At 58.2% G+C, this 20,595-nt stretch overlaps 7 protein-coding genes across 7 annotated transcripts; 4 read left to right on the top strand and 3 right to left on the bottom strand.

Moving 5' to 3' along the window:
• Positions 1-1,780: 1,780 nt before the first annotated feature.
• B0T15DRAFT_495950 (glycoside hydrolase family 61 protein) lies at positions 1,781-2,806 on the top strand (the record flags this gene model as incomplete). Its single annotated transcript, XM_062867135.1, has 1 exon — positions 1,781-2,806. The coding sequence occupies one exon, from the start codon at positions 1,781-1,783 to the stop codon at positions 2,804-2,806; it is 1,026 nt and encodes a 341-aa protein (XP_062719172.1).
• A 984-nt stretch (positions 2,807-3,790) lies between these two features.
• B0T15DRAFT_273222 (uncharacterized protein) lies at positions 3,791-5,295 on the top strand. Its single transcript, XM_062863489.1, has 2 exons — positions 3,791-4,524; positions 4,654-5,295. The coding sequence occupies exons 1-2, from the start codon at positions 4,077-4,079 to the stop codon at positions 5,190-5,192; spliced, it is 987 nt and encodes a 328-aa protein (XP_062719171.1). The 5' UTR covers positions 3,791-4,076; the 3' UTR covers positions 5,193-5,295.
• B0T15DRAFT_273215 (glycosyltransferase family 76 protein) lies at positions 5,296-7,185 on the bottom strand. Its single transcript, XM_062863488.1, has 3 exons — positions 6,618-7,185; positions 5,850-6,465; positions 5,296-5,789 (listed from the first exon to the last, which is right to left on the bottom strand). Exons 1-3 carry the CDS (start codon positions 6,949-6,951, stop codon positions 5,399-5,401), a joined length of 1,341 nt encoding a protein of 446 aa, XP_062719170.1. The 5' UTR covers positions 6,952-7,185; the 3' UTR covers positions 5,296-5,398.
• A 542-nt stretch (positions 7,186-7,727) lies between these two features.
• Positions 7,728-8,756, bottom strand: B0T15DRAFT_273208 (uncharacterized protein). Its single transcript, XM_062863487.1, has 2 exons — positions 7,960-8,756; positions 7,728-7,900 (listed from the first exon to the last, which is right to left on the bottom strand). Exon 1 carries the CDS (start codon positions 8,600-8,602, stop codon positions 7,967-7,969), a length of 636 nt encoding a protein of 211 aa, XP_062719169.1. The 5' UTR covers positions 8,603-8,756; the 3' UTR covers positions 7,728-7,900; positions 7,960-7,966.
• Positions 8,757-8,911: 155 nt separating this feature from the next.
• B0T15DRAFT_381005 (uncharacterized protein) lies at positions 8,912-10,735 on the top strand (the record flags this gene model as incomplete). Its single annotated transcript, XM_062864248.1, has 1 exon — positions 8,912-10,735. A coding segment is annotated over one exon (1,824 nt), but the record flags the coding sequence as incomplete, so codon positions are not given.
• Positions 10,736-12,013: 1,278 nt separating this feature from the next.
• On the bottom strand, positions 12,014-16,164 carry B0T15DRAFT_540027 (glycoside hydrolase family 2 protein). Its single transcript, XM_062869768.1, has 5 exons — positions 15,242-16,164; positions 14,592-15,175; positions 14,042-14,501; positions 13,574-13,883; positions 12,014-13,518 (listed from the first exon to the last, which is right to left on the bottom strand). Exons 1-5 carry the CDS (start codon positions 16,016-16,018, stop codon positions 12,347-12,349), a joined length of 3,303 nt encoding a protein of 1,100 aa, XP_062719167.1. The 5' UTR covers positions 16,019-16,164; the 3' UTR covers positions 12,014-12,346.
• A 708-nt stretch (positions 16,165-16,872) lies between these two features.
• Positions 16,873-19,833, top strand: B0T15DRAFT_273135 (uncharacterized protein). The gene is made up of 4 exons (XM_062863486.1): positions 16,873-17,220; positions 17,275-18,515; positions 18,634-19,616; positions 19,686-19,833. The coding sequence occupies exons 1-4, from the start codon at positions 16,985-16,987 to the stop codon at positions 19,758-19,760; spliced, it is 2,535 nt and encodes an 844-aa protein (XP_062719166.1). The 5' UTR covers positions 16,873-16,984; the 3' UTR covers positions 19,761-19,833.
• Positions 19,834-20,595: the final 762 nt, after the last annotated feature.

Genomic DNA, 20,595 nt, shown 5'->3' with positions numbered 1-20,595 from the left:
TACCCCATATATGCCAAGAGCACAAGTAATAAGTGGAAGTTTATTGATGACAAAAGCTCGAGGCGAGCACACAGTTCAGTGCTGGTTTCTATTGTTTTGTTACTCCTAGTACGGATTACTACGTACGTGTATGTCGGGACATCCCCTCACCAAAGTGACCAAACTCTTGTCTCAGCGACAGCGCCTTGTACGGTAGGCAATCCGGCCAACCAATTTCCTGAGATCTGACCCACAACACCTCGATGTTGCACCCTCCAACATGTACCGCATCACGCCTCTTTTATTATCGCCCAATGACCAACACATAAACCGAATGCATTACGCGCAGGTCTCTGGTTTTCGTGATATCGGAGGCAATTCGGGCGCTGCAAACGCCGCCTTCGCCTTGCCAGTCTGCACCTTCTTAGCCGAGTCCCGAGCACCTGGCTTATCAAGGCGCCGGCGGTCTCAGGACGGTGGAACCTTCCGGGCCGCGTTCCGGAAATCTGCACCTTCGAGATCATCTCGGAGGATTCTCTAGCAATTCGTTCAGGGCTGCTTTCTGTTGATCCTGATCCCTGCTGCCATGCACTGGCAGCGCTTGTCGCAACGCTCATTGACGTGGATGCTGCAGATGCTGGCTTGGCTGGTCGTTGAGATTCGGGAGCGCTTTGTGGGGACGGAATCGCAAGCGAGTCTTGTGTTCCTGCATCACCGCATCCCCCCTGCATCGGTGCATCATATTCGCGCCCCTTAAGATAATCTTATCCCCCTGCCCATCCCCTGAGGCGCTATCCATGATCCGGTAGTTAGCCGCACAACAACGATATTCCCGTCGTCGACCCATCCCCACCTCGCCGTGTTTCATGCTGGCCCCCGCCTCGGACGAAGCGCGTTGCTGCCGCCGGCGGAGCTGCGCGGGCGGTTATGCGTTGTTGTTGACGCCTATGGCTCCCTCATGCAGAGTACAGCCATCACCGACTCGCCCATCGGCGCCATGACACCACCCGACGGCACGATGCTCAAATCCCCCGGTCTCCTCATCACACGACGGCCGACATCTCCCTTTTTGTTCATTATTTTAATAAGCCGCTTCGGGTGTCGTGGTGTAACGGTCGGTTCTGTCGTCAACTCTCCACCGGATGATCGCCCGGGATGGCTCCCTGTTGGCAGCGATCTGTTTCCTTCACCCTGCCCCGACGTTGCCGCGCCTATCAAGTAATATCAAGCAGGGGTCTGCTTCTCCACGCCTTGGGCCGTGTCTTGTGGGCTTTCATCATCGTGAACCCCCGCGGTCGAGGAAGCGAGCTTGCTGGCCCACCTCGGCTGGGACACTAATTTTACTGAAACACCAAGAGCGGTGGGCACCGGGCCTGCTGCCAAGGCCCAAGCTTCCCAAGGAATCGTCATCACTCTCTGTATGCAGTGTCTGCATGTTCTCTCCTTTGGTGGACCACGGATTCCACGCCCAAGAGGGAAGAACACCCGTTCAGGGGTAACATCACGATGCTCAAGATCCGCAGGGCGTCGACGGGATATAAGATGTGCTTCCCGTCCCAGTTGATGGACTGACTTTCTGCTCTCTCACCAGGCGCAAGGCGACCTTCAAGCAAAGCCATTCTTCCCATTCGTTCCTTGTTTAACAATACATTCGCTTCATTGACTGAAGACGGAATCTTCCTCTCTTTAACCACTTGATCCATTCATTCCGCTAGACGGTACCGCTGAGCTTGTTTGACCACCTACGCACAGCTTCTCTTCACACACACGACACACAAACAAAATACCACCAGCTTCGAAGATGCCTTCCATCACGTCCACATCTCTCCTTACCGCCCTCGCGGGCGCCGTGTCGGTTGCGGCCCACGGCCATGTCCGGAACATAGTCATCAACGGTGTCTCATACCAGGGCTATGAACCGTCGATGTCTTACATGCCGAACCCGCCCAAGGTGGTTGGTTGGACGGCCAGCAACCAGGACAACGGCTTCGTTGCGCCCGACGCCTTCGCCAGCGGCGACATCATTTGCCACAAGTCGGCCAAAAACGCGGGAGGCCACGCGGTTGTTGCGGCGGGCGACAGGATCTTCATCCAGTGGGACACATGGCCCGAGTCGCACCACGGCCCCGTCATCGACTACCTGGCCAACTGCGGCGACGCCGGCTGCGAGACCGTCGACAAGACCAGCCTCGAGTTCTTCAAGATTGACGAGGTCGGCCTGGTGGACGGCACCAGCGCCCCCGGATTCTGGGGCTCCGACCAGCTGATTGCCAACAACAACTCGTGGCTGGTCGAGATCCCGTCCAACATCAAGCCCGGTTTCTACGTGCTGCGCCACGAGATCATCGCGCTCCACAGCGCCGGCCAGGCCAACGGCGCGCAGAACTACCCGCAGTGCTTCAACCTGCAGGTCACGGGCTCCGGCACCGCTAGCCCCGCCGGCGTGCTCGGCACCAAGCTGTACACGCCCACCGACAAGGGCATCCTGGCCAACATCTACACCTCGCCCGTTACCTACGAGATCCCCGGCCCGGCCCTGATCGAGGGCGCCGCTAGCATCGAGCAGAGCTCGTCCGCCATCACCTCCTCGGCCACCGCCATCACCGGCTCTGCCTCGGCCCCCGCCGCCGTCGCCACCACCACCACCGGCAACGCCGCTGCCACCACCACCGCCGCTTCTTCCACCACCGCCGCGCCCGTCCAGACCTCAGCCGCGGCTTCGGCTGCCCCGGTCGCCTCGTCGACCAGCACCCGCCCGCGCCCGACCGGCTGCGCGAACGCCAAGAGGCGCCGCCACGCCCGCGATCTGGCCAAGCGCAAGCTCTAAGCTCTAAAGCTCTAAGGCTGGCTTGACGGCATAATAAACCGTTTCTCGCCCGGTGCGGTTTATTCCGATCAAAGTTGTGGGGGTTGTTACTAGTAGTAGTGTAGCTCCCCCACGATCTCTGATCTGTTTCTCTTCATTGTATATAGTATGGCTTTGCTTCATTCTTGTATCATATCCTTTTTGGAGGGGAGGGATGGAAGTGGTGAGGGGCGGCGAGTGGCAGGAGCCAGTGTGCGGATAGACAAATACGACTAACATAGGTCGGTGTTTGCTAAACAGAGGCTGCAGCGTCTTTTTTGAGACTGGTGCAGAGATTGTGCTGTGCATTGTGTGACAGATATCAAATGTGCTACTTTTGTGATGTGGTATGAGGTTGCTGGCCCTGACTAGTACTCCCTGACCGCGTGGCTCAGACGAAGCTGGCCTCTTGGTGAGTTTTGTAGCTATTAGTAGCTATACCCCTTCGACTGAAGAAAGGGCTGGCCGGTGAGCTTTGAAATTTCCCACCTTACTATAGGTATGTACTTGTACGTAGTATCCTGTTCCAGTTACCCAGCGTCATGAGACAAAGTAAGGTACCCATCCTGTGGTCCTGTAACTAACACATGGCAATCGTCACTCCTGCTACGCCGTCCTCCCTACACGTCAAAACTATAGGTAGCCGACATTTCGAAGCGGAGCTCAAGCGCTGTTAGGTCCAAGGTGGCCTGGGCCCGTCAGCAGAGTTGAACATCATCTACCTACGAGAAGGTGAAGTGAGCGCACAGTGGGGTTCAGCTAGAAAGAAGGATCAATGACTTGGATGTGTCCCGCGATTTAGTCCAAACTCACTGCTATTGACAGACGTTGTGTTGATCTGGTTGCACCTCGCTGACACCTGGATGGGTCCCACTTTTGATCTGCACTTCCCACGTGGTAGTGGATCCCCAGCTGCCCTATTTGGTACGGTATCCGTTCTGGAATCCTGGAAGGCATGCTTTGGCACTTTGCAGCTTCATTCACAAGCTGTTAGGCACCCTTTCCTCAAGCCTCGCACTATTGTCAGACTCACAACAGGGTAATGCTTACCGGTGCGACTTCGTAGACGAGACACCTTCCTGGCTCCGGGGGATGATTCACGAATGATCTTGGCTGCGCGGCTTCCCATGACACGATGCTGGCGAGGTCGTTCTCTCCTAACAGGCCCAGCATGAGATTCAACGGATAGGCGTCTTAGGACGAGCAGTAGCGACTTGAGTTTGTTCATCGCGGGACCGAGTCACTGTCTCCCATGAACTACGCGGGTGGTAGATTCCTGACCTCCACCTGTTACGCATTTTTAGATGCCCGGTACTTGTTCTTTTACTCATCAGCAGAGCGTCGTGTCGCGCACAGGACGACACGTTATACATCGGAAAGCCTCTGCACCACAATTTATTCCACATCTTCAATCCCTCTTCTTCACGGCCTGAACCAAACAATGTGGTGGATCGCGCGTAATCCGAGCAAGCTGCCGTCTTGCGAGATGGCGACCTTGTCAGGTCCACGAGACGAAGCTGCGAAATCCAGCACCTGGACTGAGCTCTCTCTTGAGTCGCAAGGAGTCGAAATACCAACTCCGGCCCGGTTATGTCGGCCCAAAATCAATCACATGTCCAGACACCAGTTGCTGTACCTCTTGCTCCAAGGCGTCAGCGCCATGCTCATCGCGGGAGTGATCAACTTTATCTTTGGGTACTGTACGTTCTCGCCCCTTCCACCCTCCTCTCCTCCCCCCCTAACCCCAATCAACCATTCCCAAGATCTGCACCGATACACAGCTTTTCATCTCCTTTAATTCCCTACTCCTGACCAAAGAACATCTACAGTGGACTACGTCGAACCCTACACGGGGACCTTCCCGCCCTTCATCTTCGGCTCCAGCGCGCTCTTCGGCGACCTGGCCATAACCACGCTGCTCACGGGCATCGCCACCTGGATGTGCGCCCTCGTCCTTGTCAACTGGGATCTGTGCCGGGGCCGCGTGGCGCCGCTGCACTACACTTGCGAGCTGCGCAGCTCTTTCTTGCGCTGGTTCATGTTCCTCGACCACTACAATAGCGAGCGCGGCAGCTACTTGTGCGGGTGCTGTGACCGGGGCATGGCGCGGAAAGTGATGTTTGTGCTGGCCAACGTGGGAAGGGGGGTCCTTGTGGCCATGTTCACGATCCTCCTGACCGTTGGGCCGGCGGTGGGGCTTTTGGTCTTTGCCGGCAAGGAGTATCAACGGCGCCAGGTGTTCCAAGGGCGGTGGGACGGCCCGGTTTTCAAGATGGTTTATGGTGGGCTGTTGGCGGGGCTGACCTCGCCGTTGCTGGCGTATATGTGGATGGTGAGGACCGGATGGATCACGGGTGAGTGGGATTGAGACGTAGGTGGGCGAGTCTGTCCCGGACCTTCTTGGCGGATGCCGGGCTGGACCTGGGCAAAGCATAGGAGCAGAGCATTACAGAGTATTTCTTTTATTCAGTCAGCGGTTGGACAACAGTGCAAAAGCAAGGTCATGGAATTTGTGAGCTTAAATCCTGGACCAGCGGTACTAGTAGTTGTTCTGGCAAGATACCTAGCCTGCGGCTATGCCGGCGGTAGAAATGAAGCGAACAACACACACTGGATCGAGGCGTACATCACCATGAACATGACAACGTGACTGCCCGTCTTCTCGCCGCGGCTGAGGCACCGGGCAAGCCAAAAGTACCACAACGGATACCCAGAGGAGATCCTCGTGATGATCTGCACGTGGTACGTGGTCAGCGCGAGCACCGTCAACAGCACTTGGGCCGCGGCGGCGGTCCGGATAAGAGACAACAGGCGACCCGACTCAGCCGGGTTGTCGGCGACAGGAAGTCGCCGACCCATCGTCAGTTCCTCCACCCCGGATTTGGACAGGACTACTAGCATCGGCGCGGCGAGGAGGAACAGTGGCAAGTTGGACACGGTCCAGTACCGGAGGAATCCGTTGTTCCTATGGCCTCGCGGTCAGCAGAGTCACCTCGCACGGGATGTCTCGGAATAATAAGCTTACCAATAGTGCTGCTGGACAAAGGCGAAAATGCTTGGCACGTATCCCTGACACCACGGCCTGAGTTGGGCTCCGGATGTGCCGGAGCAGAAGCGCAGATAGGCGACCGCCTGCGGGCCGAGCGAGCCAACAGCAACGCAAACTCCACCAATGCCAAGCGCGAACAGCCGACGCACCGTGTCGAGGGGCCGCCGAGGCAGATCCGGCAAGTTCCGCAGCACTTCCCAGGCGAACGGAATTCCGTTCAGGATGCCATTGCTCCGGAAGGCCGTGGCGAGACCAAAGATGACTCCGGCCAGGACGGTGTAGAGATCGCGACGTGCCGGCCTCTGCTCGGCCCGGCAGCCTAAGGCGAAGAGGAGGTACCCAGAGAAGGCGAGCAGCGCAAATGAGCTCTCGGTGTAAGGCGCGGACAGGAATAGACCGGCGGGGGAGATGATGTGCAGCAGGGCAGCAACCAAAGATAGCGTCTGGTCACGCCAGACCACCTGGCCGAGCCGGTAGAGTACCAGGGCCGAGAGCAGGTGGGCCGTGTTGGCGACGAAGATGCCCGCCACGGCTTCCGGGATTGCTCCTCCATCGGGAGCGGATGAGACAACACACCCGAGATGCCGAAGGCCTGATGACAACAAGATGGCAAAACAACAAATAGTCAGCGCCGGGAAGCCTCGTGAACATTGGGTCAGGCAGATATGGAAAGAAGGGCAATGAATGCCATAGCTGGGTCACAAGTCCTAGCTCGGACAAGCAACGAAATCACCACTCTCTCACCTTTCAGGATACTCCCCACCACGACCGGCAAGCCCCCCCCAAACGCCCACTCCTGCTCGAACCGGTATCCCCGGCGCGCAATGCTCACAAAGTAGATGGCGTCCCAGCTAGTAAACCGGCCGATCAACCGTGGCCCAAGACCCGTCAGCTGGCCAGCACCCGCGCCGTCGCTGCCGGCCGGCCCCTGCACGACCAGTCGTGCCGAAGTGTCGTACGCATCGCCTATGATGCTACTTCCCAGGGCGATCGCGAACAGGAAGAGCTTCCACGCCACGAAGGCGGCAAGTAGCGTGCGGTAAGGGCGTCGTGTTTGGACGCGGCTCTGTGGGGGCATCGTCTGAACCGTAAGGGGCAAGGGAGAAAAGGGGGAAGAAAAAGAACAGAAACCGCGGTGCAACTTCCAGGTTGTTAACACATGTGATATTAGTGAAGTACAGAAGCACACACGGTAAGATACGACATGAAGACAGTTTGTTGCTATAATTGAACTTCAGGCACGGGGTTTTGCTGCTGTGCCGGATCTCGAATGTTTCAGGCCAATTGCCAACCATCTGACGACGTTACCTGGTAGTTGTGAGCTTGGACTTGGGGCCCCAATTGCCCTGATGCAACCCTTGTTTGCGGGCTAAGATGAAGACCGGGCTCGGCGGACCGGCATTTGGGCGCGCCGATGCCCCGCGAGCGCAAGCGCAAAAGCCGCACTCGATGCAACCTATCCAAATCCCAAACACCTGGTTCGGCCGGTTGCTTTGCCGTGTGGTTGTATGTAAGCGGCTTATTAGAGGTGCCGGCATCAATGGATTTTGTTGGTGGTTGGTACTCGAACGGACCCAACATGAGCAGTACTACTAGTAGTACCTACTATGTGTACTGTACTAGTGCTGTGCGAGTACTTACATTAGTTTTACGGAGCACACTAACCCTCGTCTGACATTGGCATCAAAAGTTGGGGCCCGCCGTCGTACAGCGTGGCAACTCGACAAAACCCCATCGAAATTGCCGCCCACCAGCTCCGAGATTTCCGGAGCACAGATGAGACAGGTGTCACGCCAACTTGTCCTAACCAGTCCGACTACTTCCGTCGAGTGTGGTGTAGGTAACCATATGAGGTCTCCTGCGAAACGAGCCAGCAACCCATCCGCTGCAAAGCATGCCCAGCCTCGAGAGACGGGCCGCAACTTGCCAGGCAGGTTCCGTTCGGTGAATTACAGAGACGGGCGGCTGGTGTCCACTTGTGGCCGATTCACCGCCATCGTGGGCTGCCCGGCGACCTCGAAACTGCCCTTGAGGACTGTTATTTTCTCACCGTGTCTACACCGTAGGTAGCCACGTGGTAGCGTACCCTGACCCTACGAGGCTAGCAACAGGCAATCTTGAGTTGAGGCTTTCCTGCCAAATCTTCTTCCTCCCTTCCGACGACCCGATCTTGTATCACTCATTAAATAAGAAGGTGCGGCCGGTACAAGGATGGAAACCAACGTAAATGCGCATAGGCTGCTCAGCTGACTTTCCTGGAGGGACCACCTGGACAACCGCGTGGGACCTAGCTTGCAGCGAGGCTGCGTTCGCAGGTCCCACCCACGGCATCGGAGTTCATGAAGGAATCCGTCCCCGGGCGGTGGGTCCGTGGAGTGGGACAAGACGTCAGATTTGCTAGGCAATAACGTTAATAATAACACATCCCATTTCCCTTTCGATATCAGCTTCATTGATCGCTGACCGCTTTGCTTAACGTATGACCGCAAGACGACGACTTTCTTTTGTTCTCGATACTCACCGTTTCCGGCCATTGCATACGCCATACGCACATAGGTACGAGGACTTTTCGGACGGCGACAGTTCAGGAGACGTCTATTGCAAGGAGGGGAGGGTTGCACAAGGCTATGATCGCAATCGCTGCTGGGCGCTGTGTGAGAATCTACATACAGGACGAAGAACATCCCAAGCATTTGGATCAAGCAGACACAGCTCCCAAAGCTTGCCATACGCTACCGCGCGGGAGTCCCCGGTGCATGTCGCCATTGCAACGCAATTGAATCCCGCTGCTGCAGGTCCCGGTGGAGCCTTTCGCATGTGGTGGAGACTTGGACATTTGAGCCGGGAGCTTCGTCCAGCAAAGGTGGTCAGCTCATTGCTAGGAGAGCTCGACTCTCAGGCGCACCATTGCGTCCGCGCAGCTTGAAGTTGCGCCAGCGAGGCTGGTCCTTTCCGCGACTTTTTTCTTCTCCGACAATCCCTTTCGGTTTTCTTTTTGTCTCATCCTCCTTTCTTCAAGGCGCCAGCCATTCGAAACGATGTTTCTGCATTCCGGGGCGAGCCTCCACGGCCACGAGTACTCCAACCGCCCATCCTCGAACGTGCACATACAATCGCCTGCCCATCTGCGAGCGCCCTTACTGCGATCCGCCTTCGCTCCCCCGAAACAACGTGCGCGCGCTACGTCAGAGGGCACGCCGACACCCGTCCTCCGCCGACGACCGGCTTCAGACTACATTCCCCGCGCGCCCTCGCCCGTGGTCCGCTTCCGAGAGCCCGAGGACGAGCCTCCTCCCACCCCGGCGACGCATGACGGGTCTATCTCCGAGTCCGAGCTCAGCGATATCACGCTCTCAGTCGACGGCGCCGCAGCGCCACGGACCGGTCGCTCGAGGCGGTCGCGACGAGCCCAACGCAAGAGCACCACATATTATCTTGGATACCCGGCGCCGAGGATAATTGGCAAGACAAAGGTTGTACAGCAGGTCCTCTTGCCGAGGCTGCTCTTGCAACTCCAAAAGGTCGGAGAGGATGGGAAGTCACAGCCTGTGCTCGAGGTCTTCCCAGCGTCGCGCATCGCCGGCCCTGTGGTCGCTCCTCGGTTGGCTAAGAGGTGTCCGGACATTTTTGGGGCCAAGCGCCGTCTAGGATACGACGACATTGTGCTGGTGAGGAGGGACGATAACGACACAAGCTCGGACGGCACGGAGAGCGAGGTTGAGGAGGATCTGGAGAGGAGGAATCTCCTGGCAGTGTACAGCCCGCTGAAGCACTCGGAGGAGGCCGAGATTGTGCTTGACGACGGTTCGGTATGGGTGGCCAAGCCCCTGGCCAATGGGTCCTTTGACTTTGTCCACACCGATGCGGAGGGCAACACCACAACGGCGCGGTGGGCGCGCAGGCACACGGTTGCTGTTACTCCTACGTCTCTCTCCACAGAGACATCGTCTTCTTCCTCGTCTTCTCCCCCGACGCGGTACACCTTTAGCATCATCGATCCGTCCACCCGTCGCCATCCGGTTATGGCCACATTGACACCCTCCACTCTCGAGGTCCGAGATACCTACGCAGCTGTTTCTTCCTCCCGCGGTCGGCACCCGCCCATCACCAGGGTGGGTCGGTCCTTATCAGTGACTTCGTCCCCATCATTAGCTCCATATTCGCCCTCAATACCATTATCTCCCGGCGTCACGAGCGACGGCGAGAACGATTCCGCAGTCTACCTTCCTTCCTCGCCAAGTCATGATCCATCGCAGCCGATAGTCCACGAGGTCGACGACGCCACCAAGATGCTTATCTCTGTTACTGCCCTCTGGGTGGCTCTTCGTTCGGGCTGGTCCAAAAGCTACAACTCAGCCAGCACCACCCACGAAAGCGCAGCGTCGCCGGGAGCGACGGCCCAGCGGAACCGCAGCAGGAGAAACACGTGGAACACGCGCTCCTCGACATCCGACACACCGCGGCCGCCGGACGTCCCTGGCGCAGAGCCATCCCGGTGCGCGAGTGTGTTCAAGCGGTACTCTATGCCCGCGCACCCGGGGGAGAGCACCGTCAAGCCTCCCACTCCGAAGCCGACGCCGCCGGCATCGCGCACATCAACACCCACCTCCTTGGTCGCCGCCCTAGACGCCAGACCGCTCCCGAGAAGGGCGACAAGCACAGGCGCGGCGTTCATGCAGCGGCATCTGCAGGCCTCTTCTTCCCTGTCTGCTCACCCTTCGCCCGAAAGGGCTGCTGCCGTGGAGTCTGACGCGGAGAGGAAGGGACATCCGCCCACGACAACGACAACGGCCGCGCCATTGGCGCCCGCTCCAACACCACCAGTGAAGCCGGCAGAAGTTCAAATCAGCCCGGCGGGGCCAAGACCCAAGACAGAGAAGCGCTTTAGCATGCTCGCGAGCCCCAAGCCGAAATGGGCGGCTAAGGGGGAGGAGGATGGCACGTCAGACGGTAACAGTGGCAACAAGAAGAGCGGCGTGCGGTTGAGGCTGTCTCGCTGGATTCATAAGCTTGCGCCCTCCTCTCGCTAGCAGCGGAGGAGGCGCAGGGTTTCTGATAGTATGAGGTGCCGGCTTTGCGGCTCCCGTTGTCCATCTCTCCTCTCATGTTGGGTCGTGTGTAACATAGACTGTATGGATAGAAAGGCGTGCTGAATTTGTGATACCTATGGGATGCTAGGCGGTAGATATGGAGATACAGAACATGCTTATCTCTACCTACCTATTCATGCACAATACTACGCTCCGAGGAACATATTGATCTGAATTCTGGTGCCTGGAAGTTTCCTCGGCCCTCAGGGGGTTCGGTGGTGAGCAGACTGGTGTCAGGGCACCGAATCATAACAGAAATATCATTTGTCTGCGAAACGGCGGGACTCAGATAGATGGATCCTGGGACGAGGACTAAAGAAGGACATGGAGCTAGACAGAATCCAGCATGTGAACAAGGGCGGCTGCAACATGTCCACTTTGGATGGTGTCCGGCCACTTGTATATGTACAATGGCAGATCTAACTGTGCACCCGCAACACAACATCTCTCCTCATGCGCCCCAGACTTTTCCTTCCTCCCATCCTCTGAGAAACACTGATGAACCACAACACCACACCAAGAGGAAGGCGTCCCCACACGCTGGCTCGGGAAAGATCGACAACAGGAAACCCACCTGAGTTATGCGCGAGCCGAGCCGTAGCTCCCGCCGTTCGGGCAATGCAAACCTCCGCAAGAGGCGGGTGGATAAGTACCCGCCTGGCCAAGATTCATCAGGGAGGAACCTGGATATAGAATTGCGTCTTAGACTGAGAGGCGGACGGTTTCCGACATAGGTACCGTCCGTGGAATCCCACTTCACTTATCTGGTTAGGGTCTGTGTGCTAGAGTAGTGGATCACGAATCAAGGGCCACGGTTTAGGCAACACCAAACCAAGGCCACTGATCCAGGCTGTCTTGGCTACGGCAACGTCAGTGTGTGATGCCCAGTGTTTCCTCTCGGGGATGGGGCTTCGGAGTTGACTTCTGCGGACGGGGAAGTAACACTTCGGACTCCGGTCTAAGATATTTCGGCTTGCAGTGCTTTCAGCTGCCGCTAGCTCGCTACAGTGGCTACACCAATGTCGTTGTCAAGCACATGGTATATCCTTGTATGGTCGCCGTGGATCTGATGTTGCGTAGAACGGAGGTTTTTGATTGGCAAAGAAGACATGATGGAGAACCAGGACGCAGTCGGCTTTGATCCCGAACGAGCAAGCCCATCCCACCAGTGGCCTTATATACCACACCTGCTTCACTGCTTCACGGCTGGGGATGGAAATGGGGATGAAAGGAACTGGAACGTAAGAACATAGCTAATAGTTCGCCGGCCTCGACTTTCTAGCCTGTGTTTATCAATACACTAAAAACGGAACGACAAATCAGTAGTAGTGGGATACTAGTATTGCCCCGTCCCAGACAGAACAACCCTCCCTCCCCCTTAACCTAATCCAGCACAATTTCCACATCATACTCCTTCGACGCATCCAACGTGTACTGCGGCAGCGTCTCGGGCCCACACGATCCCGTCCCCAAGCCGTGATGCATCCAGTCCAGATGCAGAACCCGGTCCTCCCTCCTGCGGGCATGGAGCTCATACGGATGCTGAGCCTCGTCCAAGTCGCGGGCAGAGTAGGGCAGCACCGAGAAACTGGCGCCCTCCAGAGCGCCATATCTCGCCCGCAACAGCCGCCAGCGGTTATGCTTGATATTATCCCTGGCGGACAGTAGCTCGACCCACTGCACATCCGTCCTATTCCCAAACTCCTGCGGGTACTCGTACTCTGTTTTGATGAGCCTGTCGACCGGCGCTTCCCACTTGGCCACCATCTGGCTGAGCTTCTTGTCGCGGTAGCTCTCGTCGGGTCCGCGCCCGAGATAGCGGACAAGCTCGCAGCCGGAAACAGCCGTGACGAGACCCAAGCGACCCCATGCTCGGGGGAGCAGGTTGCCGGTTGGTTTGGCGTGGGCTCGGATGGAGACAGACGAGCCGTTGAAGTGGTAGGTCGCCGTGATCTCGAGTGCCCAGTTCAGCACGGGCGGAGCGATGCGGCTCTTGACGACGACTTCGACGGTGCCGTCGGCCCCTTGCCGCCAGGACGACTGGATCAGATGCTGCTTCGCCTGATGGAGACGACGGTCCCGCCAGTTTCTGCCAAAGTCGCACCCGCGATCGTTGTCGGTCTGCGCGCGGTAGATGTCGAAGAGAAGTGGCTCGGTGAGGACGTTGCGGCGACCTTTGAGCGCGACCGGGTCGGGTACGGGGCGTGTCCAGCCGACGAGAGCGCCGCGGGCGAGGTCGAACGTCCAAAACTCTGCGTGTTTGGACTTGATCAACAACGTTGTCTTCCTTTGGAGCACTCCTACTAGGTGCACGGAAGGCGTACGTGCAGGATCGCTAGGAACGATAGCCATGCTCGGGGCCGGTTGGTAGTTCTCAAGCGTCTGCAACTCGATCTGGCTCTGCAACTGGATCTGAGCGGTTGCAACACGCCAGCCCGCTGTGCAGCATCCCGTCGCCTCCGAGAGCTCAAAGGACAGGATTAGGTAGGCGAACCCCGTGTAGGGAGGCTTAAGCGCGGGGATGTCTAGGAGAGCTTCGGTATGTGGCTCAATGTCTAGAACTATGTGAGACCCAAAGTACGGAGCAAGGGGACGTGCTAAGACACTTACTGCTAGGGATTCGCACAGTGGCGGGCGACGTTATATTAACCCCAAAAGCATCCATAAGCATATACCGGCATGTTAGACGATCGAGAGTAACAAAGTCGTACCGATTCACGATCCGCACTTTGTTGCCGTCCTCGAGGCCGAGAATCTGGACGGGCTGGATGGCCTTGCTGTACTCGAGGAGACCACGGCCGGGACTGTGATCCGAACGACACAGCCCGTCCAAGACGAAGTTGTAGTCGTTGGGCTCATCGCCGAAATCCCCGCCGTAGCCCATGTACGGGATGCCGTCCTTGGTTTTCGTCCTCAGGCCCTGTAGGAACGCTATGCATCAGCTCTACACCCAAAAGACAGGGTAGCACATACAACCCAGCAACCCCTTCCCCTTCCCCCCCCCCCCCCCCCCAAAAAAAAGAAAGAAAAAAGAAAAAAGAGAAAAAAAAGAAAAAACCCAAACACAGTCACACTTACATGGTTTGCCCACTCCCACACGAAACCGCCCATCAAGCGCGGATACTTGTAAAAGAGATCGATGTACTCCTGGATCGCGCCCGGGCCGTTGCCCATGGCATGGGCGTACTCGCACAACACGAGCGGCTTCGTCCAGTTCCTATCCTTGGCGTAGGCCTCCGTATCGCCGATGGAGTGGTACATCCTGCTCAGGATATCCGCAGTCTGCGCATTCCGGTCGCCCTCGTAGTGAATCGGGCGGCTAGGATCGAAGGCCTTGATGAATCTGTACATGGCCGCATGGTTCCGTCCGTAGCCGGATTCGTTGCCGAGAGACCAGATGATCACGCTGGGGCGGTTGAAGTCGCGATGCACCATCTGCCGGGCGCGGTCGATGTAGGCCGCCTCCCAGTCGGGATTGTCAGACGCGAAGCCACTCCCATTGCCTCCCACCACGAACAGTCCGTGGCACTCGAGGTCGCTAAAGTTAACTGTGAATGAGCAGCCAATTCTGTCTTCGCCTGACACTGGCAGTTTGGGGGGGTATAAGTAGTAAAAGTAGCAAACGTACCATTCATCCAGGATCCACAGACCTAGCTCATCAGCGAGCTCGTAGAGCCTGGGGTCGTTGATGTAATGCGACGTCCTGACGGCGTTGATGTTGTGCAGCTTCATGCCGATCAAGTCCGCCTTGAGAAAGTCGTAGGGGACTGCGCGTCCATGGTCCGGGTGGTGCTCGTGTCTGTTGACGCCCCTCAACTTGACGGCTCTGCCGTTCACGGAGAACACGCCGTCGATCAGCTCGATGCGCCGGAAGCCCACTCTCTCGGCCAGGACGCAGCCCGGCATGCTGACCACCAGCTGGTACAGGTACGGCGTCTCGGCCGTCCATTTATGCGGGTTCTTGACGGGTAACTTGGCCGTAAGCATGCCGGCTCGCTCCGCGTCGATGGGCAGGGTGGCGACCTCGGCCCCGTCCGCGTCCAAGAGAGATATTGCGACGGTGGCGGGAGAGTTGACTTCGAGATTCACATGCAACCGGGCATCTAGGTAGTCGTCGTCTAGAACTGGCAGGATTTTGATGTCCGAAAAGTGGGTTTTCGGGAACTTGTGCAGCCACACATCACGGAAGATGCCACTTAGCCACCATTGATCCTGCATCAGAGATCAGCCTGGCGTCCTGTGGTGCCGACGGGGTGCAAGACGGGGCAACAAACGAACCTGGTCCTCGATGTAGCTGCCATCACAACGCTGGTACACCTCGACATGCAAGTAGTTGGGCCCCGGACAGCGGACATATGGGGTGATGTCGAACTCGCTGGGATTCCGGGACCCCTGGGAATAGCCGACCTCGCGATGGTTTACCCACACAGTGAAGGCCGAGTCCACGCCCTCGAAGCGCAGCCTCAGCTGGTGGTCTTTATCCTGGTCACCGAGCTCGAAAAGGGTCGCATAACGGCCGCACTCGTTGTCATCGATGGGCACGCGGGGAGGGTCAACCGGGAACGGGAAGTTGTAGTTGGTGTAATGCGGGCCTTTCCCGTAGCCCTGGAGCTGCCACATGCCAGGGACACGGATGGTCTGCGGCACGGCGGCCCACATCAACGACCGAGCGGCTAGAGTGTCGGTCGTCTCCCGGTAGAAGTCGGTGTGACCTTCCAAGGGAGATTTGGAAAGCTGGAACAGCCACGTCCCGGAGAGCAGCTGGGCTTTGGCGCGAGACACATCGCGCGAGAGGGCGTCATCACGGTTCCCGTACACGAAGAAGTGGGATCGCGGCGGCAGGGTGTTCCGATGAAGGACCGTGAGGTCGTTCCAGGGCGGAGTGGACGGTGGGTAGATCCAGGGTTGTGACTCGCCGGGTGGCGCATCATCGGGGATGCGCGCCGCTCCCGGCCTGCCGGAGGCCGTAATTCCTTGGGACATCGGCGCAATTGCCGACTGCAGTACGCTCGTGTTGGAGGCTGGAGTACGGACGGAATACGGATACGTATACATGGACCCCTCCGGCCTTTGGCTTCAGAAATCATTCATTCAAGTGATCCATTGCGGACCGTACCAAAGACATTGCCCGCCAGAAGTTGGGATGGAAGGTACAAAGCCTGGCATTGGTTCACGCTCTCCGTTGGTACTCACGATCCTGTGGCGGAAGGTCACCTGCACTTTCACCCCGCATCAACTGAGGGATGGGAGTTGGGGTAGGTGCAGGCGATGAGAGTTGCCTGCTTACCTAGGGTTAGGGTTGGGACCGGTTTCGAAAGGATGGAACTCACTTGCCCCTGACTGCCCTCGTCATTTCGCTGGATGCACAACACCCCACTTCACTCCAAGCACGAACCTTCCGGCAAAAGCAGCCGGCTTTACATTGTACATGTATGTACATACATCATCGCAGCTGTGGGCTCTCCATATACAGGAACGAAGACTTCAACGAAGCTTTTCACTGTACTGTGATTCCGTAGTTGAGATCGCCAGCCGTGATATCGGGTCCTTTTGTTTGTACTTTGATGTGTTTTGCTCGGCCTGTTCTTCCGTCCCGCCCTCCACATCGACGAACCGCGGAAGCAGATCCTCCATTCCTCTACTAAACGACGTTGCATTTACGGGAAGGCGGGACCACCAAGCCTGTGTCCACTGCCGATTCGCGGAATATCTCGCAAGGTCTTGACTAGCCATCCTCGACATCCTCTTGGGGTCCCGTGGGTCAACCATGGCCTCGGGCCAGGAACTGTTGATCATGGCGCCATGGGTCCTTGGGTTGTATCCTGAGCGGCGTTCGCGGGAAGCCGGGCAGATGCAGGCGGCTCCGGCTTGCGAGCTAACTAGAGTCTAGGCCCCATGTCTTCCGAGATGACCATGGTTCCCTACCGTGTAGCGTATATTAACTGCAATGCCTCTCTGCCGGCGGGCCCAGCGCCGTGAGGCTCTGCTTGTCATAGTACCGCAACCGCACCCGGTGCTAATATGAAGGGCCAGTTGGCGTTGCAGCTTCTCCTCGCCGCCGTGGTGGCTCCCGCCACGGCCGCGACTTGGAAGAACGTCAATATCGGAGGCGGCGGTGGCTTCATTCCGGGTGTTGTGTTCCATCCCAAGGTCAAGGGCGTCGCGTATGCCAGGACAGACATCGGAGGCCTCTACAGGCTGAACTCGGACGACTCGTGGACTCCCGTCACAGACAGCATCGCCACCGATGCGAGATGGTAAGCCCCCTGTCGTATAAGTATGTAGAGAGCAGTCACTGACGTAGCGCGCAGGGGAAACTGGGGCATCGACGCCGTCGCGCTTGACCCGCAGGATGCGAACAAGGTCTACGCCGCGGTCGGCATGTACACCAACAGCTGGGACCCGAATCCCGGCGCCATCATCCGCAGCTCCGACAAGGGCGCAACATGGGCGTCGACGGATCTGCCGTTCAAGGTCGGCGGCAACATGCCCGGCCGCGGCATGGGCGAGAGGCTGGCCGTGGACCCGCACAACTCCAAGATCCTCTACTTCGGCGCGCGCAGCGGCAACGGCCTGTGGAAGAGCACCGACGGCGGCGTCACCTGGGCCAAGGTGTCGTCCTTCACCGCCACGGGCACCTTCGCCCCGGATCCCAGCGACACGAGCGGGCTCAACAACGACAAGATGGGCCTCGCCTTCGTCACCTTCGACTCGACGTCGGCCGTTACCAACGGCGCCACGTCGCGCATCTTCGTCGGAACGGCCGACAACATCACCGCCTCGGTGTACGTCTCCACCGACGCCGGCGCCACCTGGTCTGCCGTCGCCGGCCAGCCCAAGAAGTACTTCCCCCACAAGTGCCGGCTCCAGCCTGACGAGAAGGCCCTGTACCTGACGTACAGCGACGGCACGGGCCCCTATGACGGCACGTCTGGCGCCGTCTACCGCTACGACATTGCGGCCGGCACCTGGAAGGACATCACGCCCGCGTCGGGCGGCGACCTGTACTTTGGCTTTGGCGGCCTCGGCGTGGACATGCAGAAGCCCGGCACGCTCGTGGTCGCCACGCTGAACTCGTGGTACCCGGACGCGCAGCTGTTCCGGTCGACCGACTCGGGCACGACCTGGTCCAAGATCTGGGAGTGGACCAACTACCCGAGCATGAACTGGTACTACGGGCTTCACACGGACAATGCGCCCTGGATCAACGCCGGGTTCGTCTCGCAGGACACCAAGCGGCTGGGCTGGATGATCGAGGCGCTCGAGATCGACCCCCTGGACAGCGACCACTGGCTGTACGGGACGGGGCTGACCCTCTACGGCGGCCACGACCTGACCAAGTGGGATACGGTGCACAACGTCAGCATCTCCTCGCTGGCCGTCGGCATTGAGGAGATGGCCGTGCTCGGCCTTGCTTCGGCACCTGGAGGGACGGAACTCCTTGCCGCCGTAGGCGACGACTGCGGGTTCACCTTCAAGAGCAGCAGCGACCTCGGCACCTCGCCCAAGACGCCCTGGATGAATCCCATGTGGACCAGCTCGACCGACGTTGGTGAGTATTTCTTGACCTGTTTCGGCTCTCCTTTTTTTTCTTTTTCTTTTTTTTTTTTTAGAAAAGAATAAGAGGCACACACTGCCGCAGCAAACGGACTAATTCCCGGTACTACTAGACTATGCCGGCAACAAGCCTGCAAACGTCGTGCGCGTCGGCAACTCCAACGGCGCGCCGCAGATTGCCGTTTCCACCGACGGCGGAGCGACCTGGAACGCCCATTCCGGCACCGACAACACCAAGAACAGCGGCACGCTCGCCTATTCCGCCGACGCCGACACCATCGTGTGGTCCTCGGGCAACGCCGGCGTGCTCCGCTCGCAGAACCAGGGCACCTTCACCGCCGTGGCCTCCGTGCCCTCGGGCGCCGCCGTCGCGGCCGACAGGCGCAACAACACCGTCTTCTACGCCGGCTCGGGCAGCGCCTTCTACCGCAGCACCGACACGGGCGCCACCTTCGCCAAGGTGGCGTCCGCCTTCGGCAGCAGCAGCAGCAGCGTCACCGCCGTCAAGGACATCGCCGCGCACCCGGCCGTGGCGGGCGAGGTCTGGGTCAGCACCGACGCCGGCCTGTTCCGCAGCACCAACTACGGCGCCACCTTCGCCCAGATCGGCGCCGGCAGCATCACCAAGACGGAGCAGATCGCCTTTGGCAAGGGCAGCGGCTCGGCCTGGAACCTGTACGCCTTCGGCACCGGTTCCGCCGGGGCGAAGCTCTACGCCAGCTCCGACAGCGGCGCGTCCTGGATCGACGTCCAGGGCAGCCAGGGCTTTGGCTCCATCGGCGCGAACAGAGTGGTCGGCAGCGGCAACGTGGCCAACCAGGTCTACGTCGGCACCAACGGCCGCGGTGTTCTGTACGCCCAGGTGTCTGTGCCGGGTGGTGGTGGTGGTGGCAGCGCGCCGAGCTCTTCCGCCGCGCCGTACTCGACCACCTCTACCGCTAGCCGGACAAGCAGCGTGCGCACCACCCTGACCACCTCGACCGTCAAGACTACTACTACTAGTACTACTGTTCAGAGCTCCACCAAGACGAGTGCGGCGCCCACCACTTCGACGACTGCGCTCGCCCAACGCTACGCGCAATGCGGAGGTGCTTCGGTAAGTCCTTTTTCTTTTCAGTGTAGCGTAATAAGACAGCGAGGAAAAGGAATGACTGACATCACACAGTGGACTGGCCCGACCCAGTGCGTGCCGCCTTACACTTGCCAGAAGCAGAATGAGTGGTATTCTCAGTGCCTGTGAGAGGTAAAAGAGAGAGATAGAGATGTCCCAACGGGAAAGGGGTTGAGGGGAAGGGGTTCCAATAAGTTGAGGGATGTGAATATTCTTGTTCGCTGTACATGCTTACGACTAGTAGTATTTGTCATTCTATCGTACATATTTGCCTTCATCTAAGGATATATATGCTCTCATCTACCAGCTCCTTTCTAATGTTTCCTCCCCGCAACCGCCCTCGCTCTCGCACCCTCTCACTCTGCCCCTTTCTATCCACTTTCTGCTGCCATCCAGCCTTCTTTGAGGCATTTCTCCGCCACTTTCCACCCCTTTCTTTTCTCCTTTTTCCTCTCCGTTCCATATCTCGTGTAACTGTTGCATCTACCTTGCTAGCTAGCTGAGGAGGGAGAGGCTGCGTGAAAGCCATGCGGGCGATAACGTTAATTTTGGGGAAAGGATATTTGTAAGGATGCTGGTTGCCCAGCCAACTCCCAATGGCAGTGTAAACAATCACAGCCCCTTTTTCCTCCACTGTTGTGCAGAGACAGCCACAAGGACACCAAAGCTTGGATCCCCCGTCTCCAAAAGCCCGAAGTCAACGGTAGACACGGTTGCCTATACGGATAGAGATCAGGTATTCTATTCAATCTACCCACTTTAACAAGTCTCTCTGCGTCAGACGGAGAACAACCCCTGAGGAAGTCAAAGCCGCACTCCGCCCTCCTCGGCAAATGGCCACGGCTCGCAGCGGCAAGGAGACCAGCAACATCATTCAGCAATTGCCGAGACACATACAAGCACCCCACTAGAACAGAACACATAACCTAGCATCTTTGGGGGTTGAACCCCCGGCCGCGAAGCA

The sequence above is a fragment of the Chaetomium strumarium genome (genome assembly GCF_033439665.1).
Source record: "Chaetomium strumarium strain CBS 333.67 chromosome Unknown B0T15scaffold_6, whole genome shotgun sequence".
NCBI lineage: Eukaryota > Fungi > Ascomycota > Sordariomycetes > Sordariales > Chaetomiaceae > Chaetomium > Chaetomium strumarium.
This window is presented reverse-complemented; position numbering and strand designations above follow the sequence as displayed.